This window comes from Peromyscus californicus, unplaced genomic scaffold, assembly GCF_007827085.1.
Source record: "Peromyscus californicus insignis strain IS unplaced genomic scaffold, ASM782708v3 Scaffold_15__1_contigs__length_86483966, whole genome shotgun sequence".
In the NCBI taxonomy this organism is placed as follows: domain Eukaryota; kingdom Metazoa; phylum Chordata; class Mammalia; order Rodentia; family Cricetidae; genus Peromyscus; species Peromyscus californicus.
Genome location: NW_026294447.1, coordinates 84,293,936 through 84,316,908, shown reverse-complemented (window position 1 = coordinate 84,316,908; position 22,973 = coordinate 84,293,936). Strand labels below are relative to the sequence as shown.

The 22,973-nt window shown below is 46.9% G+C and overlaps 1 protein-coding gene across 1 annotated transcript; it reads left to right on the top strand.

Moving 5' to 3' along the window:
* The first annotated feature begins 11,589 nt into the window (after positions 1–11,589).
* On the top strand, positions 11,590–22,665 carry Dact1 (dishevelled binding antagonist of beta catenin 1). The gene is given in 6 exon segments (XM_052739635.1): positions 11,590–12,057; positions 14,446–14,578; positions 15,362–15,517; positions 19,577–20,256; positions 20,258–20,786; positions 20,834–22,665. Coding segments are annotated over 6 exon segments (2,388 nt in total). The 5' UTR covers positions 11,590–11,733; the 3' UTR covers positions 21,400–22,665.
* Positions 22,666–22,973: the final 308 nt, after the last annotated feature.

The following is a 22,973-nucleotide window of genomic DNA, read 5'->3' as shown; positions in this document are numbered from 1 at the left end:
GAGGACGCGGTCTCTTCATTCCCCTCCTGATAGGCCAGCAGTCACATCTCAGGGCAGAAGGGATGGGTCCGTTGATCATGGTGGCTCAAGCCCGTAAACCCAGCACCCAGGAGACAGAGGCAGGCGGATCTCTGTGGGTTCAAGGCCAGCCTGGTCTACAGAGCGAGTTCCAGGACAGCCAGGGAGACAGAGAGACAGACAGAAGACCCAAACTGGGTCTTTGTAATGACATGAAGAAAGGGTAAAGGAGAATTTTTTTAAAAAAATTTCTTAGAAGGTACGTTAAGCAAAGGTAAGTTTGGGCAAAGAGCAAAGACTGGGCAATTCATCCACTCCTTGTTCGGGTGACATGTTATATTTCTGTCAGTTTCCTCTGCTTCTGTGACAGGGTCTGCTATGCCCAAGATCTGCTCAGTTTCCATGGCATTCTGTTGACAAGTGCTTATTTAGGGTCTCCAGAAGAGCGGGGCTCTTCGGAAAGGAAGGGAGGATTGGGTAGTGTGGCAGGACTTGGATGTATCAGGAAATCTCCCAGTGCTGCAGATGTCATCCGGGTCTTTGCCGAACTCCTTAGGTGAGTGGAGCTCTGCTACTGAAAACAAACTAACGCCTGGTGTGGAAATGAACCAGAGGAGGAAGGGCGATGTGTGGGCGCGAGCTCGGGGCACGTTCTTTCCACTGCAGTTGCTAAGACAGTGACACCCCCCGCCCCCCAGGTGCCAGCACAACAGGAGGCAGACATGGACACGTTTCCAGCGTTGTATGTTCACTGAAGCAGCTGCGGCCACAGCAAGGTGACATCTCGGCCTCCTGGGTGGAGAGAGGGGCTGCTGAGAAGGCCATCCCTGGCTTGGGGCTGGAAGTGTTTTATGTAAATATTTCTGTGTCGAGAGGAAAGTGTTGTGAGCCCTGGTCTTTGTAAAGGAACCACTTTCAATTAAAAGGCTTTTATCAAGGTAATGGCCTTCCTAGAAATGAAGCGTGTTTGTTATGACACTTGTGTTTTCTTCTTGCCCTGCCCAATTCAACAGCGATTAAATTCCGAGTAGGTAGCGTGTGCTAGAGCTTAAGAAAGGGAGTAGACTGAGCAGAGGACTACACAAAATAAACCACTGTTCAAGAATCTTCTTGGGAATTAATCCCATTAACGTCATGAGAAAATATGCACATCAAATCGGTGATCTTTCTGTCATTCTTACACACACACACACACACACACACACACACACAGAGGCACACACAGAGACACACATAGAGGCACATATACACACAGGGCACACACAGAGGCATATGCACCAAGGCAGATTCACACACACACACACACACACACACACACACACACACACACAAACACAGAGGCACACACAGAGACACACATAGAGGCACATATACACACAGGGCACATACAGAGGCATATGCACCAAGGCAGATACACACACACACACACACACACACACACACACACACACACACACACGCTCCGATGTTTAGTAGGTAACACTAACCAGGACTTTTTCCACAGAGTCTGGTGGCCTGGCCTTGTCCCACTGGGCGCCCCTATTGATGCAATGCTGATTAAGCTGCCTGGCGCTCCCCGTGGGCCCTGGGCCATTTTCTGTTTCTTGTCATCGTCAAACAGGCTGAGTAATCTGAGTTTGTTTTAACTCTACTGACCCCCAAATGCCTTTCGCCTTTATCGGACTTCATCCTTATCTTTCCAGAAATGGAACTGTTTCCCTTTCTTTCCTGTTTCCTCACTTTTTTTTTTTTTTTAAATTTTTTTTTTTTTTTTTTTTTTTTTGGTTTTTCGAGACAGGGTTTCTCTGTGTAGCTTTGCGCCTCTCCTGGAACTCACTTGGTAGCCCAGGCTGGCCTCGAACTCACAGAGATCCGCCTGGCTCTGCCTCCCGAGTGCTGGGATTAAAGGCGTGCGCCACCACCGCCCGGCTTTTTTTTTTTTTTAAAAGGGCACAAACTGATGAGAGGGTTCCCAAAGCAGAGCAAACAGGAAAAGCACCTCGTTTGGGTTTGTTTCTAAGTATCTATTTATAGAGTTTTCTGGTCGTTTCTTCTGGGACCACACAGATGGGAGTCCATCCCAATCTGTCTTGGGGAGGGAGGGGGGGAGGGTAGAGGGGGGAGGGCGAAGGGGGAGGAGAGAGGGATGGGGAGGAGGAGAGAGGGATGGGGGGGAGGGAAATGAGCGAGCCAGCTTCTGCCCAGCTCCTGCCTTCCTGGCTGGAGGTGCGACAGGCTTTGGTCCCGCCCTTGAGGAGTTGAAAATCTAATCGAACAGGGGAGGCGACTCTAAATAAGCCAAGAATTCACTTCTGAGTTCTTGAGGTCATATTTTTGGCTTCAGTGTTTCTCTGTGTGTCCTTTCGTTTCAACTATGTAAAAGAGTAAATGTACTTGTTGGCGGGAGGGGGTGGGGTGGGGGTGGGGGGGACGACAACATGCCCCTGAAACTCAAACAGAGGAAATTCAATCTAGAACTAATTTTCAAGCTAGTTTGGTGTACTTGGCTCTCGTCCTCACAGCCCTCCGTCCCAGACCATGTGACTTGGAACATTAAGCCCTCATGCCGTCCTGCCACCCCTTTTGGGGAGGGTGGGGTGGGGTCCAGGTCTGCAGAGGAGAAAACCAGAGAGCTCAGCAGGGGGATGGAACTTAAGGACCGACAGCCATTGGTAGCAAGAACAAGGAGAGTTAGCCGAACAGTTGCCACGCTCTTATTTGGGGTCACTGAGACACTTCAGTGCACCAGATTACCTTTACCTACCCTTCCCCAACCGCAGCAAACACCATGTCATACTGCAAGGAATGTGGGAACATGCTTTGTGCTCTTTGGATAAGAAATAAACTATAGATAGACATAAAGAGGTCTTTAATAATTCTAGGGGAAAATTATAACAATGATGGTGATTATAATGTAGCGTTCAGTGTTTATTGTTCTGTCTGGCACTAAACTTAATGATGGAGATAGATCTTTTTTTTTCTTCATGTGTTTTATATCTGCTGGTCCCAACTTTGCCCAAATATTCATTTCTAAATGGAGCCTGTTTTAATCCCATTTGCAACTGTTAACTTGGCTGTGGGGCTTGTGGAGACAGCATGCACCATTTTCTCTACTTTTCCATTTAAAAAATTTCCATGAGGGGCTATGCAAAAAAGGAGAACCTGAATGACACCTCAGGTGAGCTGTTAGAAGAGACAAGGGAGTTCACATTTCCCATCAGAGACTCCCAGGGAGGGAAATGTATTCCTGTTTTACAAAGTTTACAAAGTGGGGCAACTGAGGACCTGGGAGTTTCCCTATATTGCTCAAGAATTTGCGCTCTCTCCAAACCCAGCTCCATTGGTCCATCAGATTCTTAGTTAGAGCTTGGCCCTGGGTTCTCTGCCAACTTTGTATCCTTGAATAAGTGAATCTACTTGTAGCTCAAAATCAAACAAAACATCTGAAAACTCCAGGAATGGTGGCGCACGCCTTTAAATCCCAGCACTCAGAAGAACCCAGAGGCAGGCGGATCTCTGTGAGTTCGAGGCCATCCTAGTATACATAACAAGTTCCAAGCCAGCCAGGACTGCATAGTGAGATCCTGTCTCAATGTAAATAAATAGATAGATAGACAGATAGATAAATTTGAAAACAATCTGTACACTTTATGAAGGAAGCATCTAATGATAATTTTCATCCTTAACTGTACATTCTCTATGTATATAAAGATAGAAACCTATGGGGTAACCTACGTCTGTTTCACAACGTCCCTGTTAGGCTACCCAGAAGCCCTATTTTACACACGGGAAAAAGAGCCTGAGAAGGGTCGAAGCCAAATGTTTAGAGAGCATCATGGGATGGTGGAGTGGCGTGGAGCTGGAATTCAAACCCACTTCACCCCAATTCCAAAGTCTGGACCATTTCACAGCCCCTCCCCCCACACACACACACGAGTGCCATGGCAGAATCTGGGTCTTTCTCTTACGAGAACAGCTTCTACCTAAAGCCAAGAGTGGCTCAACCAAATTCCTCCATGAGGTCTGGACGGAGAAGAGTTTGGTATTAAAAAAAAAAAAAAAAAAAATAGCTGTGTCTCTTGATCATGAGGCAATACTCTCCTCCCGTCTTCCATCTGCCTGGACCAAACTGAACCGTGGGGAATTGTCCCATCTGTTGTCAAACCCATCCTCATGGACTTCAAAGAATCCCAGCCCAGGAGGGCCTGCTCCAGGGCTGGGGGTGGGTGGGGAGATGGAGGCTGAGCTCTAGGCTTCCTCTGGGCCCCGGTGCTGCTAGTGACTGTCCTGCCGGCCAACTTCCCTTTGAATCTAAGGCTTTTCACAACCCCCGTCCTTCCTGTCAGTCCAAACACGCTCACGGCCCAGGTCCTGTTTGAAGCGGACCTGCTCCTCTTCACACTGCTGCTGGGGGGTGCTAGGGATTAGGAAGCCGCTCTCCATGGGGCAGAGCCGGCCTAAGCCTCAGCCAGCAGTGGGAGCTTTCAGCCTCTCTCAGGTGATAATGGCATTCTGGCCTTTTCTCCTGGGATCCCCAGGCCCCCAAAGGGTCTTAATTAAAGTGGATGTGTGAGTCTTGGAGGCAAACACAGTCCAAGAACTCTGCATGGGAGCTTCTTTGGAGTTTGGGTTCCTTTTCCCGTGGCCTCAGAGGCCTGGGTTCATAGACTTAGGACAGCGAACAAGGGAGCCAGTTCTATCTTCAAGCAAGAGTTTCTGCTTCGGTGTTAAGGACTAGAGCGCCCAGAAGCACAGCTCTAACCACGTCTCCTTGCTAGTATGGAGACGAGCAGAAGTAGCCCATTGCATCGTGGGTGATGTGTTTCTTCTTCCTGCGATTGTTCCGAGGAAAAGGCCATGCATAAACGAGTAAGATAATTAATCTTCAGTTTATCACACAAGGGATGGTTATTTAGATGAGAATATTGAAACTGTTTCCTTTTATAGCAACCGTCTTCCTTTATAAGTATCAAATATGGGTTTTATTTTATTTTTTTATTTGTTTTGTTTTTCAAGACAGGGTTTCTCTGTGTAGTTTTGGTGCCTGTCCTGGATCTCACTCTGTAGACCAGACTGGCCTTGAACTCACAGAGTTCCTCTTGGCTCTGCCTCCTGAGTGCTGGGACTAAAGGTGTGTGAGTAAATATTTGGGGCCCAGGGGAGGTGTCTCAGTCAGTAAACACCTGTTCTGCAGTCACGAGGACCTGAGTTAGAATCCCCAGCACCCACATCCACGGCCACACCTGTTTGTAATGCCAGCATTGATAGGGCAGCTAAGAGCCGGCCGAAATTATAAGCTAATGATCTTCAGCAAGAGACCCTGTCTCAAGGCAGTAAGGCTGTGAGCAACTAAAGAAGACGCTTGTAAGTCCTCTGGCCTCCACATCTGTGCATGGGTACTCGAACACACATGTGCATGCACTACACATAGGCAAATATTTTTAAAATGAAAAAAGAAAAAGAAAAATATAATATTCTTCCAAGGCTGGAGTAGTAACTCAATGACAGAACCTTTCCCTAACGAACTCATGAGTCCTTGGGCCCAACCCCCAGGACTGAAAAATAAAATTCTCCTTTCTTAGAACAAACTTGAGCATTATAAAAGCCAGGAATACATTTTCGTGGGCAGAGGATGTTGCTCAGTGGTAAAGTGCCTGCCTAATATATGCAAGACCCTGGGTTTGCCCCCAGCACTGGAGGGGGAAAGGAAAGAGACAGTGATATATTTTTGTGACTTCATTTGGATGTGACTTTTACAATATATAATTTGAGGCTCTATCTGCTTTAATAATTAAAAAATTAATTGATGCACAATAATTGTTTATAGGATACAATAAGATATTTCAGTACGTGTATATAATGTGTAACGGTCAGATCATAATAACTATCATATACCTCACCTCAAATGTTCATCATTTGGCTGTGTTGAGAACACTGAACACTTTTTTAAAGATTTATGTGTGTGTGTGTGTGTGTGTGTGTGTGTACAGGTGTGTACAGGTGCCTACAGAGGTCAGAAGAGGGCATCATATCTCCAGATTAGATTAGACTTCCGGGTGGGTGTGAGCTGCCTGATGTGGTGCTAGGATCTGAACTCAGGTCCTCTGGAAGAGCAGTATTCTCTCTTAACTGCTGAGCCATCTCTCCAACCTCCTGTGTTGTGAACAGTTGGAAATCCCCTCTACAGCTATTCTAATTTCTACGTCTTTGTGATTAGCTATTTTTAAACTTCCACATGTAAGTGTGAGCATTTGACATTTGTCTTTTTATGCCTGACATAACCTCGCGTTTCCACAAATAGTAAGATTTCATTCTTTTTTATTTTTTTATACTCCTCAGATTCTATTGTACAGATACCATACTTTCTCTACCCATTCATCTGTTCAAAGCCTAGGTTGACCCTGTATCTTAGCTTTTGTCAATAGTTCTGCAATAAACAGGAGACCGCAAATACCCCTTGACATGAAACCTTTATTCTTTTCCCTTGGGGTTTACATGCAGGAGTGGGGTGGCTTCTATTTATAGTTTTGTTTTTAAAAGAGATTTCCATGCAGTAGCTCTACTAATTTAATATTCTCATCAACAATATTTCAGGTTTCCTCTTTAAATATTAATTGCATAATTATTTGCATTTAATCAGGTCCGCTTCACTTTCAGCCTCCAAGCTCATGAAGCTAAAGACTGTGTCTTGCTTGCTTAGCATTGCATCCTGGATGTTTGAGGTATACTATGGACTCCATAAATATCCATTGAATAAACTAATAATTATTTAAAGAGGTGTCATCTAGGGCTGGAGAGAGGGCTCAACCGTGAAGAACACAGTTGCTCTTCCAGTGGACCCAGGTTCAAGCCCCAGTACCCACATGGCGGCCAAAACCAGCTTTAACTCCAGTCCCAGGAGATCCAATGCCCTCTTTTGGTCTCTGCAGACACTGCATGCATATGGTGCATAGACATTCATGCAGGCAAAGCACACACACAAAATAGAAACAAATAAATCTTTAAAAAAGCCGCACACAAACCAAAGAAGTATCATCTAATGGTGATGACCCACATTTGCTTTTCTCCTAGATGAAGCTTTCTTATGAAAGGACTCATCTTATACATTAGAGTCTGCCACGTTAGGATAAAAACCACTTGTGGCTACTTACAAAGAAACAGTCTGTGGAACTTAAAATCAGGCACACAAAATCTTACAGTTTGTGAGATTGATACTTTTAAATAATTGGAGAACATTTTCGACAGAACCAAGAGAGGACGAAACCAAACAAATACAACCATTGAAGGAAGCTACCCGAATTCGCCTGAGCACGAGGGACTCTTCCTTGCTTCACGGTGGTAGTGCCAAGGTGTGTAAGGTGTGTTGCTCTAGAGTATTTGTATGCTCTGCACCCTGCATCTGCTGACTGTAAGCGTGACTGGTAGAAATGATAATTAGGGTCCTGAAATCCAGGCTTGACGGCACATCCGTGATTAGCATCATGGGGCATGTGAGTCTTGGACATACCAGTATCTTCAGAGGTCACAGTGCTCTGGTACAAGGAAGCCTGAGCTTCCTGAAGAGTCACCTTGAGCCTCTTTAACAGAAGCCTGGCAGTATGATCATTCACTCTTTAACACTAATGTACAGCTAAAAGATAACTGTTTCTTCCAGGGATGAGCTGTCTTTGGTCCTGTAGTCCAGAGGATGGAAGAGGCTGTCTCACAGTCTTTCAAACAACACAAGCATTGTGAGGAGGAGGCTGCTGTCAGCCCCATCCTTCCCTACTCCTCTTTGCCCTCAAAAGATTTTTTTTAATGTGTTCAGGGCCATGATGCTGCCCAGTTTTGCTACCAACTTTCCTTCTTGACGATCTTTTATTTCAATGTTGGCTTTCTTTCCCCTGTGTGCTCACTGACGTCTGATTGTGGGGTCCAGCTCTAATTAGTCTGGATATGAAGTTTAATTCACTGTGGCTCTTTTGGCACTAGACTCAAATGGGCTTTGATGTCTGGATGGAGCTTTGATCCCAGACCCTCAAATGGTGGTCATCACCCAATCTCAAAGGATTGCACTTTACTTTCCCCCCTCCCATCTGGAGACAGCTTTCCTCAATGACATCATTTGTCTCCGTTTGGCCATAAAAGCTGCAAGGCATCATTTGTTGCTTTTCCCTATAGCAAATCGTGCGACTGATGCTCCTTACTCGGCAATAGAACACTCGCTGCAGGATAAGGAATTTGCAGAATGATGCTCAGACTTTGATGAGGGTGCTCTCAGGGATTGTTCTGTCCAAGGGTCCAGCTTCAGATTATGATGTCAGGACCCTTTCCCGGCACTTGCACAGAAAATATCTTTAAGTAAGCTACACAGTTGCAGTGTGTCCGAAGAACAGGCTTTCTTGCGTTCTTGCTGGTACCTTTAGCTCACTCTCCAGATCCTTAAGGCTGAAGTTCATTCTGTCTTTAATGTCACATTCCCTGGGGGTCTAGAGAAGTGTTTCTGAAAAGAATAAGCCTCAGGGAGAGGAAAAGGTCGAACTAGGGCTGAACACCATTTGAAAGGAGATAAATAAGTATCGCTGTTAGAGGAAGAAGTGCCAGTGACTGCTTAAAAGAGAGGAAAAAAAAAATCAAAACCATAGTGGAAAGGGAGACCTTGTTCTCCATGGAAGGGGCCTGTGGGTGATTACTGCCTCTTCTTCTTTTTTTTTTTTTTTCCTATAAACGAAACACAGAATCCAGGAACAAAGAAAATCCAGCAAACTAAACTAGAGAGGAGAATATTTGGTTGTTATGTTCAGAAGAGAAGAGGGGCAACCAGGCCAGTCACACTTAATCTGATGACATTGGGAATTTTCCTGGAAAAACAATTACCGCATTGAGCGACTTGCTTCGAACTTCGTTTGACAGCCTGAGTTTGTTTTAATTGGCAGCTGAATGAGCAGCATTATTTATTAATGTGTAATGGATACTTTGGAGAGCATAACCCCCTTTTTCCTATTTGTGACCATTTTTATTGGCGGAATCCTCTGCGCACATTAGTTTTAATATTTAAACTCATTGGGAACACTTTTGCACGGAGATGAACAAGCTGCCCTGACAAATGGTTTGCTCTGGACTAACGAGCCAGACCAAAAAGGCATTTGGTGGGGAGCAGGGTGTGTGTGTGTGTGTGTGTGTGTGTGTGTGTGTGTGTGTGTGTGTGTGCTGGGGGGAGGCAGGAAGGTGGAGAAGTTTGGAGACAGGGCGTCTTGTCTGTCAACTGTAACAAGATTTATTAGCAGTGTGTAAAAACACGTTTCGGCTTTTCCCGCCTTGAACTATATAAATATAGTTGTCAATGCGTGACATAACACAGGCCCCAATAATAGGGTCCACCCAGCCAGAAGGAACCGAATTCAGAACTAGAAAGCAAGAGGTCTGTTTAGAAATGGATAGAATGAAACAATGGCAGAGTACGTGTGAGAGTGGCCTTTGGCATGTAAAACAAGACATGATTCTTGAAGTGTCTTCCTGAAACTAAGGAGCAAAACTAGTTCTTCTATTACCACATTGTGTTTGGCACACAGTAGGCACCAAGAATGTGTGGCCTGTAGACTTTGTGTGTGGGGGAACACCTGAATACGCTTCCATTTTTATATCATGCTAATTATGAACCAAGGCTGTGGTCCCTTTCATGTCTGTGGGAGGTAGGGGGTGGGGGTGGGGTGGGGGACAAGGCGTGTGAGTGGGTGGCAAGGGAGCCCTTGCTTTCCTTTGTGTCTTTTTGGTAAAAGTCAACTTAATTCTATTTGTTGGAGAGATTAAGTGAGTACTATTAAGTTAAAAAGTATGCTAACAGGAAAACAATTAGCAACTAACTTGCATCCTCTGGAGTCTCTTCTTTAGTGATTATCGGTTGCCTACTTCTAGGCCTTGTACTGAGTAGGAACACTGATGCTGTTAAGACAGGGAGCCTTTCTGATGTAGCTGGAGAGAAGACACACGATGCACACCTAAGTACACAGATTGTGTGTGCTCAGAACCAGAACCAGATAAGAGCTTGTGAGAAGGACCAGACATTCATGCAGTTAACCAGTTCAGAGCAGGGAAATGGATGAACTGATCTTGGAAGATTAGTCCACATAGAGGGTTAAAAAAGAGAGGGAGGGAGGGAGGGGAGAGGGAGGGAGGAAGGAAGAAAGAGAGAGAGAGAGAACTCTTGCTGGAATAAGCAGCTGGACAAAGGTGTTAAATTCTGAAGTCATGATCTGAAATGTGTTCCTTCATATGACATTGTGTCTTAACTTCATTAAATTGTGACTTGCTAAATTCAATTTTGGAGGTGCTTGGATGCACTGCTTTTTAAGAGACATGTGATGTAGCCCCATAAACCAACTAGTGGCATTTCCATAAAGATCCCTAGACCATTAGACCATTGAAATACTCAGTGAGTGGTGTCCCAAGGATACAGGTCAAATCCCAGTCGTACTTCAGGGAAAAAAAATTATAAGTTCCCCTGGAGAAAAAATATGAGAGCTATATAAAGCTCTCTCTCTCTCTCTCCTCTGTTTATTTTATTCTTTTTTTCTTATTTGGTTTTTCGAGAGAGGGTTATCTCTGAGTAGCCCCACCTGTCCTGTAATTCACTATGTAGAGGAGGCTGTCCTCGAACCTGTAGATCTGCCTGCCTCTGCCTCCCAAGTGCTGGGATTAAAGGCGTGCGCCACTACCGGCCAGCTGAGGGCAATAACTCTTAAGATTTACATGCCAGCACACCACATATGTATTACAAGCTGTTGTCACTATGATTCTTAGAACAGGCTAGTATGTTAGCTCCATTTTACTACTGGGTAAACGGAGGCACAAAGAGAGGCCACTTATCTTCCTATCGGTGGATGAAACAGGAACTAGATACAGACAGTCTGATTTCTGAGCCAGCGCTCTAGTAAACAGAGGCTAAGGAACAATAAAATCCCAAACCCTAAGCGCTCACAGTCACCCCTCATAAAGTCCAGGCTTTTCTAAGAATGGATGTGACTGCTGGCTTTACAGCGGCATCCTTCTGCCTGATTTTAAATGCCTTCTCCCGCAAAAGCTTCCGCTGAAAAGCTAAAGCAAACCAAAGGAGCGTTTAAGAACAATGTCCTTGCCTTGTATTTTTTTCAATTACAAAACAGAGTTTAAAACAAAGACAATCTCCAAACCGACATCCACAGAAATAGTGTTCGAGGACCCAGCCGACATTAGTTGGGGATGGCGAATCCCAAATCCGAGGGAACGGACTCGGAGCGTGGACTCGCGAGGAAGGGGTTAAGTTGCAGAAAGTTGGTCCCGGGGAGCCCGAAGCCACGGCGCCCGCGGACCGGCCCGCGAGGCTGCCTGTAACAAGATGCCCGGCCCCCGCCCGCCACGGTCTCCGGAGATGGAGCCGAGCCAATCGGCTCCGGAGAGGACCGCGGTGCCGTCGGACCGAAAAGGGGGCGCGGAGCCGGGGCGGGGCCGGGGCGGGGCGCCGGCGGCCGCGGCGCCTGACAGGAGCTGAGCGCCCGCAAGCCCGCGGCGGGCGGGGTGGCGGGTGGCGGGGTGGCTGGGTGGCGGGGGCCGGGCGTGACGTAGCGTGGCCGGGGCGTTATCAGCTGCGGGGCCGCAGTCTGGAGCGGCGCGGGACGCGAGTGCCAGCGGCATGAGCGCTCGGCAGCGGTCCTAGCGCGAGCTGCTGCGCCCCGGGCTGCCCGGGCTTCGGGGGAGGTCATGAAGCCCGACGCAGCGCGCGAGCCCGAGCCGCTGACCCCCGGCCGCGGCGCCGAGCCCGAGGGGCGCTGGCGGGAGAGGGGCGAGGCGGACACGGAGCGACAGCGCACCCGCGAGCGCCAGGAGGCCACGCTGGCGGGGCTGGCGGAGCTGGGCTACCTGCGGCAACGCCAGGAGCTGCTGGTGCGCGGCGCGCTGCGCTGCTCCGGGGCCGCGGGGACCGTGGCGCCGCGCGCCGGGGAGCTGCGGGGGGACGCGGCGCAGCGCAGCCGTCTGGAGGAGAAGTTCCTGGAGGAGAACATCTTGCTGCTGCGGAGGCAGTTGGTAAGGTGGTGGCCGGTGGCCGGGCGGGAGGGTGGGCTGGGGGCCTCTGGCCGCGGGATCCCTGGCCGTGACGCGACCCCCGCTTCGATTCCCCCTGACCCCTGGTGCCGCGGATGCCCGGGGCGCGCGTGACTTCCACGCGTTGCTGGCGGATGCCTGCTTTGTGTCACCTGAGGAGCTGAGGACCTCGCGCGGATTGCGGGGAGGGGGGTGGCGGCTCTTCCTTCCCTCCTGCATTTGGAATTCTTGGAGTCCCTTGGTTCCAGCCTGAAAGTTTGGCTACTACGTGCCCCGGTCCCCAGAGGTTTGCAACCCCCACTTAAACTGCCATTTCACCTCGTGGTCTCCCTAGTTACTCCCCCTCCTCTAGGGGGAGTGGACAAAAGCGAGGAGGGGGTTTGTGGCTTGGCTAACTGTCCAACGTTGAGTTTTACGGTTCCGGCGAAGCTCCTGCTGGGAGCCGTGCCCCTCCCGGTGCTCTCCCCCCTGCAAGTCTCCTTCGCCTGGGATGGTGCTTAGTTTCAAATAGAAGTCCTTTGTATAAGGCAGCTAAAACTAGATGCAAATACTGGCAATTTGGCCGGAGAGCTTGCCCCCTCCTCTCGGTCCGCCAGCTGTGCTTGGTGGTGGAGGTGGGAGAAGAGCGAACCTGCTCGCTGGGAGCATTTATCTTATTGGATTTCTGTCACTGTCTCGGTCATTCTGTGCAGTCTTCATTAACAAGGGAGAAAAAGAACTTTGGACCTTCATGGGCTGAGAACAGCTTTTGACGCCGCCTCAAAATAATGGCGGCAGCTTTGTTTCAGTGACCTCAAAATGTAGTTTTGGAAACAGCCAAAAGATTCTTATCCCACCCTGTTATCTTAGACTACTTATGCTAGATAATGGTCCTCTGAAAGTGATGCTGTGGGTTGTCACGTGCTTTCTTGTCTTGCCGTTTTCTAGATTATTTGTGTATTTATTGAGCATCAAAGTGCTTTTACTTAATTCATTGTTTTCCTGATGAAATTCAAATGTTAGCACACAAGCATATGGCTCATGTCTCCCAGCTTTTAAAGTCATAGAACACGAGCAAGGACTGGATATGTCCGTGTATCTATTTTGCAAGGATGTGTGCTGCTGTGGTTTGTGCAATGGCTGTTTTGGCATTTTTACTGTTTCTTTGGTGATAGAACAGAATAGTATGTACATGAATTTGAGCCAGTTCTTTCTGGTTGTGACTGGTCGTTCACATTTATTTCAGCATTGTCTTGTACAATAGCACCTTTTTGTCGCCGTGAATCTCCAGATTGTGAGTGGCACATTCCTATTGTCCGCTTCAGGGGAGCAAGGCCGTGTGTGAGAAGAATTCCACTGCAGTCAGTGTTTATGGTGCTGTTTTCATTTGTAGACTTGGCATTCTTGATTTGAACCAGATGCCTTTGGCGTTCTTCTGCTTTTCCTAGCAATAGGAAGCACTAGGTGGCGGTGTGAGTTAGCGCAACCAATCTGTCACCTTTGGAAACCCAAGCTGAGTTCAAATCTTGATGGGCTTTCCCTCGAGGGTTTTGGATTCTGCCAGCTCGCATTATACTTGGCACTGGCTGTTAGTATTAATTTCTCGCTTTCAAAGGCCCTAAGACTGATTAAGCCCCACTAAGCAACTAATAGAAAACAAAATTCTGTAGGCCGTGACATTTGGCCAGAAAACCTCACCTAAGAAAGATTATAGTGCATTGTAGGAAATCTGTTACTCTGTGACTTCAAGAGCCCGCTGTGAAGGATTTTCTTTAAACTGGCTGTACACCAGATGATTCAAAGTCTGTGCAAATTCCTTGCCCTTTCCTATAAAAAGCCACAGTTTGTATAGATTAGTAAAAGCTAAGAGCAAGTTTTGTCCTTTCCTACAGTACTGGGCATTGAACACAGGGGCCAGTGCACACTAGTCAAGCTCTCTAGCACTGAGCTATAACTCAGTCGTATGTAGTTTATTATTATTATTATTATTATTATTATTATGCGTTTGGTGGGTGCAAATGAGTGCAGCTGTGTGCTACCTCATTCCCATGGAGGTCAAAGGACAGCTTTTAGGAGTTGGTTCTCTCCTTCCAGTGTGGGTTCAGGGGACTGAATGCAGATCACCAGGCTTGAGCAGCAAGCCTTTTTACCACTGAGTCATGTGCTGGGGGTCCTATGATCATTATTTTTAATGGACAAACTTTGTATCACCAAAAACTATGAGAGAGTTTAAAGACAGGGCCTGCCTTGCGTTTTCAGAGTGTTGATTTCAGATTACCCAGCAGTTTTTGATATAAAGGCTCGGTGACTGTTTAGATGGGTGGCTTGAGTAGACGTCTGCCTTTGACATCCAGTGTGCCCATTTTCCTTTCTCTGCTTCTTCCTAATCAGAATTGCTTGAGGAGACGAGATGCCGGTTTGTTGAATCAGTTGCAAGAACTTGACAAGCAGATAAGTGACCTGAGACTGGATGTTGAAAAGACGTCTGAAGAGCCGCTGGAGACAGACAGCCGGCCTAGCTCAGGTGAGCCAGCACCTCAAGGAAACACACTTGCAAAGGGCTGTGGAGTTTGTTTCCAAGGTGAACACGGTGGAAGAGCAGCCTGGCATCCAGCTGCTGGAGAGGGAAACAAATTCAGTCTACAGAATCTTCAATAATGAGATGGAGCTGCCCAATGTCCCCTGAGTCCAGAAAATACAAAGATCTATTCAGGTTTCTGGAAGAGCAAACAGACCTTCTTTGGAACCCGAGAAAGTCAGCTCTGGGCTAGAAAATGGTCACTTCAGCTTCCTGAGGTCCCTGCAGTTTCTTCTTCTTTTAAGCCATTTGGCTTCTTGAGTTTCTTTTTCTCTTAGAGTTACTTATCTATTTCCTTCAGGTTTGTTTGTTTGTTTTTGGTAGCCCCGACTGACCTTGAATCCACTCTTGTCCTCCTGCTTCAGCCTTCTGAGGGCTGGGATTATAGGCACGGGTCACCAAATCCAGAGACCTCAGTTACTCTTTCTGAAACACGATGAAGTTGAGGTTCTTCAGGTTTACACACCTTTAAAAGAGGAACAAAGAGGAGGATGAAGTAACTTTGAACCATACCCAGAATTACATGGTTTTCGCCTTTTCTAAGGAATATTTGAAATAAAACCATATAACCAGGACCCTAAAATCCACAATGTATATGAAACGCCCCCAACATTCTAAAATAAAAACCAGCTTTTCTTTTCTTGGATGCCTTACCCTTTTGTCTTTTTAGACGGAAATGTGTATCATTGCTTAATATGATCTTAATTTCAACCGTCTTTTTACTCGTAGGGTTTTATGAGCTGAGTGATGGGGCTTCAGGATCCCTTTCTAATTCCTCTAACTCCGTGTTCAGCGAATGTTTGTCCAGCTGCCATTCCAGCACCTGCTTTTGCAACCCCTTGGAGGCAGCTTTGACGATCTCAGACGGTTGCCCCAAATCTGCAGGTAAGGATGTTTAGCACTGACAGAGATTTTAACTGGGAGATGTCAGGGGTCTTTAAAGTTATGTAGCTTCAGCTGCTTTCTTGATAGGAAAACGGTTTGGTTAGTGTGCCACAGTTACACGTAGAGCCTACACGTTGATCTAGATCAACGTCTAGACTAATCAACTTGGGGTGCCATTTGGCCTTATATTATGGAATTAGAAAGACACTTTGCCTTTAGAAGAATTGTCCCCATATTAGAGACACTGGGCTCTGTTTCTTTGCTGTTTAATCCCTCCCTCCCTCTCTCATTCCTTTCTGATGCTGGTGATTGAACCCAGGTTCTTGCACATACTAAACACATACTATACAATCTGCAGCCCCATTTTTACATTCCTTTTTGTGTTTCTGGGGTACCCCTTGGCATGTTACCCGAGCTACATCTCTGGTCCTTTATTTTCTTTTGAGAACTATCCTGGAACTCTTTTCTTCTTTAAAGTACACATTAAGTTACATCCATCCATCCGTCGAGCCAAGGGCTGTTGACACTCCAGGGAGCAGTGGCCCTGCCCTGTTTCTCAGAACACCCCACATAGTGAAATTCCCCATAATCTGTATGTTATAATTCTCCACCCCAGGCTTCAGGGATCATCATGACTTTGTCTTGAGTCCTCCCAACAGTTTTCAGGGTGCAGTTGTTAACCTTTGGGGTGCAGTTATGTATTAAGAAAATGAGAGGCTGGAGAGATGGCTCAGCATTTCAGAGCGATTACTGCTCTTGCAGAGGACCTGGGTTTGGGTCCCAGCACAACCATCTGTAACACTTGTTCCAAGGGATCTGACCGCTCTTCTGACCTTTGCAGGCTCCTGCACATGTGGTACATATGCACACACTCAGGCACATACCCATAAAACTAAATGTTAGAAAAAGAAGAAAATGAGGCCAAGTAAGGTTATTTAAATGATTTAAGGCTATATAGTTGGGCACAGCAGGATACAAATTCAGGTTTAATTTATTCCAAGGGAATTCCTTTGGGTCTAATAATTTCAAGGGAACTCAGAAATGGTTAAATTCAACCATCTCATCTGATTAAAAAAAAAAATCAGGCTGGAGAGATGGCTCAGAGGTTAAGAGCAGTGGCTGTTCTTCCAGAGGTTCTGAGTTCAATTCCCAGCAACCACATGGTGGCTCACAACCATCTGTAATGAGATCTGGTGTGAAGGTACACATGCAGGCAGAACACTGTATACATAATAAATAAATAAATCTTTAAAAAAAAAAAGTGGCCTACCAGCCAGCTATTGCCAGAAGCTCGCACCTGCTGAATGAGAGTTGTCCCTGAAAGTCAGAACTCCCCCTTATTCCTGTTATATTTTGGTAACTTAGAACAGCAGAGGCAATATGAGGATTAGAGCCTCGGGAGCAGTAGGAATGTGCCACTGTGCTCTCTGTTTCTCATCTGAGTGCAAGGCTGACATTATGAGTCCAGGCAAAGCAAACATCACACTGAACAGCTGAAGTTGCTAATTGGTGAAGCCCTTGCATTTGTGCAGTGTGTTATCAGCAGTAATCAACCCTTTGGGATGAGTACAGAACTGTTATCTGGTATCTGGGCCTCAAGTTCATTGCTAATTGCTCCCCATCACTCTGCAGATCTGGTTTCAGAGGGAAATTTTATAACCCCATTAAAAGGCACTTTGGGCAGGTTTTCCTTGAAGACAGACCCCTTGCTCTTCCAAACAGCACATCATTACATAATTGAGACAGTTGGGCCGAGCCTTGGGGCCGTTTGGTTCTACTCTAAGTCTAGAGGAAGATAAATGGAGACTCCTAGGCAGATGTGACTTAAAGGCAAAAAAGCAGGTTTAAGATACCAGGGGAGGGATGATGGGAAACAATGTCAGCTAGGGAGGTCTCCTTTTCTTTTTCTCCTGTCCTTTCTTTTCTTCAGAGGTCTTTGTCCTTCTTTCTTTCTGCAACTCCAGGTGTCCCTGCACCCGTCCCTCTTCCTGCTGGGATTATAGGTGCTCAGAACCACTCTGGGCTTTCCTCCTGTTAACAGGCTCTTTATTAGAGGTCCAGTAGGACAGACATGACATTTTCATTAAACAACAACAAAAAAAGTACTCTTTGGCCGGGCGGTGGTGGCGCACGCCTTTAATCCCAGCACTCGGGAGGCAGAGCCAGGCGAATCTCTGTGATGTTCGAGGCCAGCCTGGTTTTCAAAGCGAGTTCCAGGAAAGGCGCAAAGCTACACAGAGAAACCCTGTCTCAAAAAATCAAAAAAAAAAAAAAAAAAAGTACTCTTCGCACATTTTATCATCCTTGAGTCTGGATTATTTTTTTTTTTGTTTTTTCCTTCCAAGACTGCTAATTATTGAAAGTCATAAAGCTTTCCCCTAAACAATGAACACAGAATTTGATACATAGTAGGTTCTCACTGTTTAAATTGATAGATATAACAGAGGAAAACTAATTTCCCTAACTGAAGGTCACAAAAAGAATTTGTTATGTATTCCAAGTTAGAAAACAACATTTAACTAAGGGCTTTGTTTCACTGTATTTTGACATGTACATTTTTGAGATGAAAGAAATTTCTCCTTAAAAAAAATAATTTTATGTATATAAATGGGCTTGCATATATGTATGTGTACCACATGTATAGTGTCCACAGGTGTCAGAAGAGGGCATCAGATCCTCTAGAGCTGTTGAAGGGTGGCTAGTAGCCATGTGGGTGCTGAGAACTGAATCCAGGTCCTCTGAGAGAGCAGCAAATGCTCTTAACTGCTGAACCTTGTCTGCAGCCCAAGGAATTTATACTTTAAAACTGCTCAGTCTTTAAAAATCTTACCCCAAATTCCTTATCCTATTAAAAATATTGTTTGTAGTGTCACTACTGAAGACACCGAGAATGTTAAATTTTATTAGCTGTTAGTGTAATATGATCTGGGGACTGGAGAGAAGGCTTGATGGTTCAGAGTGTTCTTGTAGAGCACCCACTTTAGGTGGCTTGCAGCTGCCTCTAACTCCAGCTTCAGAGGATCTGATGTCCTCTTCCCATTTCTGTGGGCACCTGGGCTCATGTGTGCTAACGTACACACACACACACACACACACACACACACACACACACACACACACACACTTAAAAATAAAAAAAATTTCTTCAAAAAAAGATTTGAGGGGGCTGGAGAGATGGCTCAGCAGTTGAGAGCACTGGCTGGTCTTCCAGAGGACCCAGGTTCAGTTCCCAGCACTCACATGGCAGCTCACAACTGTCTGTAACTCCAGTTCCAGGGGATCTGACACCCTCACAGAGTATATACAGTCAAAACACCAGTGCACATTAAATAATAAATAAATGAATAAATCTTTTAAAAAGATTTGATCTTTTTTATTGATTTTTTTCAAAGGACAGTTATGTTTAAATGGATGCTACTAGCAATCAAGTTTTAAGAAAATACAAAATGAGAAAGTTCACAACAAGTATAGTTCATTTTAAGTATTATATACACACACACATATATACATATTCTATAGTTATTGGAGACAGAGAAGCAAGTAAACATTGCTTTCCCCTCATCACACTGAAAGGCTGTTAGGATTTTGGTGTGCTTTACTTCAGAGTTTCTTTACATAGGTATCTTGAAAATTATACTGACTTACACCATGACTTTTGCTAAGGTTCACGAAGTGAGTGTTTCCTTACATTATTCAGTAGTTTCAAAGCATTATACATGGCTAAATATTTTTCTGTTAAAGACGTGATAGTTTGTCAAAATCGTTGAGTATTTTTTGCCTTCATTCAGTAAGCCATGAACTCATGTAAACTTGTAGGAGAGCTAGTGGGGAGTATTTCTCAGTCCTTTGGTATTTGTCCTCTACCTGTGAGTTTCTCTTAGTAAAATTTGGCCAGTCAAGTTGGCTCTACCAATTCATTTCTTCAGTGTCCCTTTACGTGTTTTTCAGATCTCATAGGATGGTTGGAATGTAAAGGCGGCCACTGTGAAGACCAGGCCTTAGGGGGAGTTTGCAGTTCCCCCTCCACACCACAATTTAATTGCCTTGATGTCATTGCAGATGTGAATCCTAAATACCAGTGTGATCTTGTGTCTAAAAACGGCAATGATGTATATCGATATCCCAGTCCACTTCATGCTGTGGCTGTGCAGAGCCCAATGTTTCTCCTTTGTCTGACGGGCAACTCTCTGAGGGAAGAGGAGGGGCTTGGGAACCATGCCAGTGACATTTGCGTCGGATCCGAACTGAATGCCATCAAAACAGACAATTCCTTGCCATCTCCAAGCAGTTTGTGGCCGACTTCCCATCCTTCATCCAGTAAGAAAATGGACGGCTACATTCTGAGCCTGGTCCAGAAAAAGACACACCCCGTGAGGACCAATAAACCTAGAACCAGTGTGAACGCCGATCCTACCAAGGGGCTTTTGAGGAATGGCAGTGTGTGTGTCAGGGCCCCTGGCGGTGTCCCACAGGGCAGTGGTGTGAACCTTAAGAATACGAAACAGATGTGTTTGCCCTCTGGGGGAATGTCCTCTTTGGAAAACGGGCCATTCTCCCCACCGAGGCAGAGGTCCAAGGACTCCAAGACGGAGCAGTTGGAAAGCAAGAGGTTGGCTCTGCCGGAGGGCTGCTCGGCAGGCGCTGCCGTGGAACCCCAAAGCAAGCATCTGCCCAAACCCGCCAAGGCAGCCCCTCAAGAGCTCGCAAGGTGTCCGGCGGCGGTGGCGGCGGCGGGGGGCGGCGGCGGGGCTGGGGGAATCCCTGAAGGAGAGCAACCAGGTCTCGGCGGTTTCTCCGAAAACAAGTCCCGGCAGAGGCCCCGCCGCCCCGGTGGAGAGCAAAGCCCCGCCGCAGCCCCAGAAAAAGATGCCGCCGAAGAGCGGCCTGCAGGCCTTGCCCGGGGCGGACAGGCCGGCCCTGGACTTCAAAAGCGAGGGCTCGTCTCAGAGCCTCGAAGACGGGCATCTGGTGAAAGCTCACTTCGTCCCGGGGCAGCAGCAGCTGCAGCAGCAGCTGGCGGGCGCCAGGCCTCACCGCGCACACCGGAACCCGGGCGTCGCAAGGAGCGCCACCCTGAAGGCCCGCGGCCCCGCCGCCCCGGAGCACGGCCTGCCCACCGTGCGGGAGAAGACGCGGGCGGCGGGCAAGAAGTGCCGCTTCCCCGACGACTCGGATACAAACCGGAGACTCAGGAAGGCCTCCTCCAAGGCCAGGCGCGGCGGCGGGACGCCCGACGCCGGCCTTCCCGGCAGGCCCCTCGGCGGCGGCGGCGGCGGCGGCGGCGCGGGCGGCCCTCGGGCGGGCGGCCGGGCGCACGCGCACGCGCACGCGCACGCGCACACGCGCACGGACGGGAGCCGGTGGTGGCCAAGCCGAAGCACAAGCGAACCGACTACCGGCGGTGGAAGTCGTCGGCCGAGGTCTCCTACGAGGAGGCCCTGCGGCGGGCGCGGCGGGCCCGGCGGCGGGAGCACGCGGGCGCCTACCCGGTGGCCGTGGCGCTGCCCTACGCCAGCCCCTACGCCTACGTGGCCAGCGACTCCGAGTACTCGGCCGAGTGCGAGTCGCTCTTCCACTCCACGGTGGTGGACACGAGCGAGGACGAGCAGAGCAACTACACCACCAACTGCTTCGGCGACAGCGAGTCGAGCGTGAGCGAGGGCGAGTTCGTGGGCGAGAGCACCACCACCAGCGACTCCGAGGAGAGCGGGGCTTTGATCTGGTCGCAGTTCGTCCAGACCCTCCCCCTGCAAACCGTCACGGCCCCAGACCTGCACCCCTGCCCCAGGAAAGCCTTTGTCAAGATCAAGGCTTCGCATAACCTCAAGAAGAAGATCCTCCGCTTCCGGTCTGGCTCCTTGAAACTGATGACGACCGTTTGAGTAGCTGATGGAGCGAGTGTCTTACACCCCCACACCCCCCCAAACCCCAAGTCTCTGGAAAAGAAAAAAAAAAGGAAAAAAAAAAAAAAGGTGGTGTCTTAATATTTGTGTCCGACTTAAATGGGATACTTACCTTTTTATTAGGATAAGCCCAAGATCAATTATGTCTCTTCGTCATGTACGGACGCTAGTGCCTTTAACGGAAGGTGAAGGATGTATCGCTTAGTTAGAAGTAAATATTGAGGTCTTAATGGTGGTGATAGTGAATGAATTTTGATTATCAGCTGGTTTTATTTTTTTGGGGGGGGGGCTTCTATTGTCCGAGCGTCTGGCAAAGTACAGGTTTTTGATGTTCAGGTTTTATTTGGATGAGACCTTTTGTTTCCAAGGTCCGTGGGTGGAATTTTTTAAGACATGAACTCGCTCCTTGATTCTTTAGGGCTCTGTCCCTGAAAGGGCTTTCCAGTTGAGGGGCATTACATAAAATTGCATAGTATAGGTAAAAAAAAAAAAAAAAGGTCATTGCTTTCGCTAAATTTTTTTTTAATATAGTCAACACTTCTCAGAGGTCTCCTCATCTCGTTTTCTTCTCAGAAGTACGCTTTTTACTGTAGGATTTAGAACTTGTAGAGCGGACTGTAGATCTGGAGGTGGCAACCAGATAGAGAAACTGACAATACCTTAAAAGGATTCACAAAAACCTTTGCCACATGCAGTGCCCAGCCTTTGTTACAGTAACTCTCTTGGGCCATATATCCAGCAGTTTTTGATGCCTTTCTGCTTCTGACTTGTCGCCAACACAACCGTTTGTCCCTTAGAGGGCTTGCCTTGGAGATAAAATGTTGGTCTGTTGGTCCTTTGGTGCAAAGACATTCACCCCTAATGGGCATGACTCCAAGCCCAGAACTGCTCACCGAGCACTGTGCCACCTCAGCTCTGGCCTAAACAGTAGTGCATTCCAGTCCTCATTGGGCCACTGACTTATTTAGAAGGGCTTTAAATTTTTTAATAAGTTTTTGGTAAACAGCATTGTGTAAAATAGCCTTTTTTAAAATACCAATATATGCATGTTCTATGCATGAGTAGTAGTTATTTGGATTCCTGTTTTGATATTCCTGTTGTTGGATTACTGTATGATATAAACAGTATGTGTTTTTATATATATCATTGTGTAAATTTAATATAACACATTATATGCTGTACTAAATGATTTGTTTTTATTGCTGTTAACTTTGTTATTTGTTATAAAAACCAGATGTTTACACCTATAAATCTTGTGCTGGCTATTGGTGTTATTTTTGAGATTTATATTAGACTTGTTCTAGCAGTAGAATATTATTTGCCATAGTTAATATAGGTTTTACTGTGCCCAAGGAGGATAATGAATAGGCCAATTTTGAAAAGCAAACCACTTTAAAACTGTTTTTTATTAGTTATTTTATTTTATGTATTTTGCCTGCATGTGTGGATGTGGACCATGTGTGTTGTTGATGCCTGAGGAGGTCAGAAGAGGGCGCTAGATCCTGTGGACTGGAGTTACAGATGGTTGTAAACCACCACTCTGTGGGTGCTGG